The sequence below is a fragment of the Penaeus chinensis genome, chromosome 11, assembly GCF_019202785.1.
Source record: "Penaeus chinensis breed Huanghai No. 1 chromosome 11, ASM1920278v2, whole genome shotgun sequence".
Classification (NCBI taxonomy): Eukaryota; Metazoa; Arthropoda; class Malacostraca; order Decapoda; family Penaeidae; genus Penaeus; species Penaeus chinensis.
Genome location: NC_061829.1, coordinates 6,211,660 through 6,216,659, shown reverse-complemented (window position 1 = coordinate 6,216,659; position 5,000 = coordinate 6,211,660). Strand labels below are relative to the sequence as shown.

Sequence of the window (5,000 nt, the reverse complement as noted above, 5' to 3'; positions counted from 1 at the left end):
CAAGCAATGTAATGAATTACAAACATCAGAAAAAACCGCAGATGAAATGACAGCAACAATTACTCATACTCCAAAACAGGCATGAAACAAAGAAACTGGCAGAAAAAACACAGAAACCTGAATCTACACATCAGAAGCACAAGGTACCCCACAAGAAATGTAGTACTCATTCATTTGTCAAACAAATCACTCATAAATTTCCACAAACAAATAGAATTAACTGAAGCGTTAAACAAATAAATCTTCCAAAAGTATATAATAGAAAATTTGGAAATGGGCAAAGCATAAGATTTGAAGTGAATGATATGATTGGAAAAGGACCTTTAACCACATCCTGCCGGGAATAATGCTGCTTTTTTTTTGTTTTTTTTAATTATTACTATTATTATTATTATTATTATTATTATTCCTCTGCACATAGATGGTTCTGCTAGTGCTTAGCCACATAGGAGTCAATTAGAAGACCTTGTGATCTTACCTGATTTCACTTTTCCTTGAATTGGCAGGAAAAAAATATTTTTTACAAATGCTATGAATATTGATGGTGTTATTTTTCTTATAGATATTATAATTACTATAATGTTATAAACATTAGTTGCAACAAAACAAGATAATGTAAAATATTTTCGTAAATCAAGGAAAAGGGTAAATGCCTGAAACAGGCAGTACTCATAATTGGCTCATTGGCAACTTAGTACAAGTGTAGCCATCTACGTGTGAAAACAATTCATAAAGTAAACTCACAGTGGGTATGGCATGTACATACATGCCTGTCATGAAGAGGGGGAAAAAACAAAACAAACAAACAAAAACAAAAACAAAACAAACACACACACACAAAAATATTACACTAACCATGGACAAATAATAAAGACACAATTTTGGGATGAAAATATTCACAGATGGTTAAAAAAAAATCTACTTCTGCAACAATGTACATTCACGACAAAAACATAATATGGAAATTACCAGAAAGTACAGAAATAAAAGCAAAACTTTTTACAATGAAACAACGAATCACCTACATCCAAAACAACAGATTAACAACAACAGTAATATTTGCAGATTCTAAGTCTGCATTACAACGAATATCAAATTTAAAACCAAAAAATTATGAACCCATTTGATATACAAGCATTGCTAAGCACACTAACAAACAAAAAAAAAATGCTTACTACTGTGCTATCATCACATAAAAAGATGCAAGGAAATGAAATAGCCGACCAAGCAACAAAAAAAGTGCGTCCTATAGGCCCTAAAAACGAACAAAACAAGGACAACAAGAGACATGCCCCAAGGCTCCCATTCTGAACAGTCACCATTACATGAGTTTTTTCCAAGGCAATGTGGGTTTCTTCTAATATTTCATTGATGGAATACCTTTAATACCTTGAATCTGTGAATATCTTAGAAGAATGCTGTAAAATGCCAATGGTCACCTGCTTGCAACAGGCTTTATGCAATATCACATACATATCCAAAATCGAAATCATGGCGATGTATTGCAGGTGTGTGTATATAAATAAATAACTAAATGAATAAAGATAGGTATTTGTATACATATTCATGTGCACATATATAATACAAACTAGTTCTATCACTCCCTTAACTGACGAGGGGAAAGAAAAACCTCAACTCGTTTACCAATCCCGAAAACAGCATTGGAGATGAAAAAAGACAACACAGAAAACAGAAATAAAATGTCGAACATAAAACCCGAAAGGAAACACTTCGCCGCTCGTCTCCTTCCTTCACGCTCTGGAAACTCAACCTCGACCCTCTCTTTGCCTTCAAAACACCAGAACCGAACACCGTCAACACCAACAGAACTACACCAGATCACTCACTTCCTCAACCTTGTTCGACATGGTGAATAATTCAGCAGAAATCGTCTCTCGTGCCCTGATCTCGAACGTTCGTGTGCCTCGTCCGCCTCGCTCTCGCCGACCCTCGCGTGTTTGGAGTCGCTGCGCCGCCGCCTCAGCGAACACGGCGCAACGAACACGAGGCTGCGAACTTTATTTTGCGAAGGGGACTTCATTAGGTGCCAAATTTAACCAAGATTAAAAGTAGAAAAGAAGAAGAAAAGTTTGGTATCCCCCCCCTAAAAAAAAAAAAAAAAAAAAAAAAAAAAAAATACATACTAGATAGTAAAGAACTGAGAACTGCCCATGGTCGATTAGTGGGCATGGCCCACAGTTTATAAACTAATGATCTAGAAGACACTCACACTGTTTTCTATGTCCCACTGAGACTCAGGACATCATGTTTTGAATGATGACTAGCGATACTGGTAAACAAGTAGCATACTAAGCCACTTGGAACGGTCTTCTCTCATTGTCGTCTTCGTTAAATTCAACGTCAAGATGGTTGACGACAAACATTCTTACAGCATGTCTTCAGTTCCTTACAGTGGAAAAAAAATCTTAAGACATAACAGTTTCCAAGAAAGAAATTTGTAGTATACTAAACCTGCATTTTTTTTCTAAGAAATATTACAAAGTATAATATACATCATGTATGTAACCAAAGGCTAGCATGTCAGCCGACAGTAATTTCAATAAGAATAATCACGTAAGGAAACTCAATTACTATCTGAATTTTCCTCCAGTGGTGAATATACCATTAATTGAGATCGCTGGATTTCGAAACTTTCCCGCCACGTTGATTCACGACGAGGAGCGAGTTCTTAAGCATCCATTCATGGATTTAAAACGTATTTTCACCTTGTCCAATATAACTGAACAGTTGCTTACTGTGTTTGCCACGCTATATGATCTATAAAGTGCAGTTTAACTTCTGGTTACGAAATCCTCTCCTGCGGAAGTTATCCACAAACAGCAGAAGGGACGAACGCATCCACCTTGAGAAAAGACCATGACTTGTAAGTTTGCAGGATTTACACTCTCCCATCAGCGCCCACTGATAATATACTTTACACAGCAAAAAGAAATGTATGAAAATATGTCAACGAAAACTTTATAACACCTATGAATGATTTGTAGCTACATGCAAGTATTTCCTATTGTTATTTATGGAAAAAAATATACGCGGAATTTATATTCGAATTGTGAAATTTACAGTATGAAGAGTGTATTTGTTATTTTCTAAAATATCTCGTCTTCTTTAGTGATTTATTTAATAAAATACATTAGTTGTTCAGTAATACTTACATGAAACGATATGAATAAGAGATGTTTGCTTTGCTTAATTTTGCACAACTCAAGTTGCACAAAGCACGCACGCACGCACGCACGCACTCACGCACGCACGCACGCACACACACACACACACACACACACACACACACACACACGCACACACGCACACACACACATACATACACACACATACACACACACACACACACACACACACACACACACACACACACACACACACACACACACACACACACACACACACACACACACACACACACACACACACACACACACACACACACACACACACACAGTGATGGGCATCGATACACAAAATATTGATACATCGATACTTGAAATTTATCTAAAGTGATTCCGATCCATCGACCTTCGTAGATAGGTAAAGCGATACCACTGCCAGTACATGTATCGCCGATAATTTATTTCAAGAAAATACACCAACTGATATGTACATATTTTATTGGATAGTTTGATGTAATATAGATTATCGAGTAATTTCATCAGAAAAAATACTGATGATTTCTACATCTCAGTAACAATGATTACACTTGCAATTGAGACGTACGTTTAGGGCGCTCGGTGCATGAATGAAGAGTATTTAAAAACCGTTTCTTTATGACAAAGGAAAGGGAGAGGTAGTCACCTATCTCTTTCACACTTCTTGAGTGCCACTGTCTACAGAGTAAGCGAGAGAGAGAAAAAAAAGTCATGTGTGAATTTCTGCCAAACATTGATTTTATCTTTCCTTCTCCTCATCGGCAAAATCGTTGACACTTTCATTGTACAACACTGAATGTCAATAAAAGTAAGGGATCCAAAACCACTAAATATTTTTTTTTTCAGAGAGAGAGAGAGAGAGAAAGAGAGAGAGAGAGAGAGAGAGAGAGAGAGAGAGAGAGAGAGAGAGAGAGAGAGAGAGAGAGAGAGAGAGAGAGAGAGAGAGAGAGAGCGAGAGAGAGAGAGAGAGAGAGAGAGAGAGAGAGAGAGAGAGAGAGAGAGACAGACAGACAGAGAGAGCTCATGGTCGTAGCATTGCGTTTTATGCTACGGTAAAGCATAACTGTGGATGATCTTAGTGCTTAGTGCCCCCCCCCCCCCCCCCCCCCCTCGAGACTGCCCCCTCAAGATCTGGCTCCCCCTCCCCCCAAGGGCCACACACCCACTGTTTTTTTTCCCAAATTTACACCATTATAACTCTGGTCGAAAATTAGAAATGCTCCTAGAATAACTCATAACTCATTTGAAAAAAAAAAAAAAAAATCTCGGGGAGATTGTGGTCCCCTCGCTCGCCAACCTTACCTTCCTCCCCCAAGAATGAGCTGAAATAACGCCTGTTATATCAAGTAGCTTTTTGTAACTGTTACCGTGAAATACAACCGAATGGCAAATTGAAACTACATTTACATTAGTGAATTTACATCGAGGTACATCGACACTAGGAATGAAATTCATTACTATACCTGGTATAACAATTCACATAAAAAAGATAAACATGGATCTGCTCGAGACACGAAGACAAACACAGACTCATAATCGTGTATAAGATCACAAACAATCTTATTGTCATTAACAAACACGAATACCTACATGCAGCACACGAAACTCACACAATAGTTCTTACATACCACACCAACACTGACTCTTACAAGCATTCCTTCTTCCAACGTACCATACGCGACTGGAACAGGCTACCCCAATACATCGTTGAATCGAATACATTCAAAACTTTCATTGATAGACTTAACAAACACACAGCACTACTAGCATCCTCTCAACCCCCAATTTTACCCCTTCCTTAATTCTTTCCACCACCCC

At 37.8% G+C, this 5,000-nt stretch overlaps 1 protein-coding gene across 1 annotated transcript in view; it reads right to left on the bottom strand.

Annotated features, from left to right (window-relative positions):
• Positions 1–2,002, bottom strand: part of LOC125030741 (calcyclin-binding protein-like) — a 17,715-nt gene extending 15,713 nt beyond the window's left edge. The window contains exon 1 of the mRNA XM_047620997.1: positions 1,848–2,002. Within this exon, the coding sequence (XP_047476953.1) occupies positions 1,848–1,868 (21 nt within the window). The 5' untranslated portion in view covers positions 1,869–2,002. The remainder of the gene's footprint in view (positions 1–1,847) is intronic.
• Between the last annotated feature and the right edge of the window lie 2,998 nt (positions 2,003–5,000).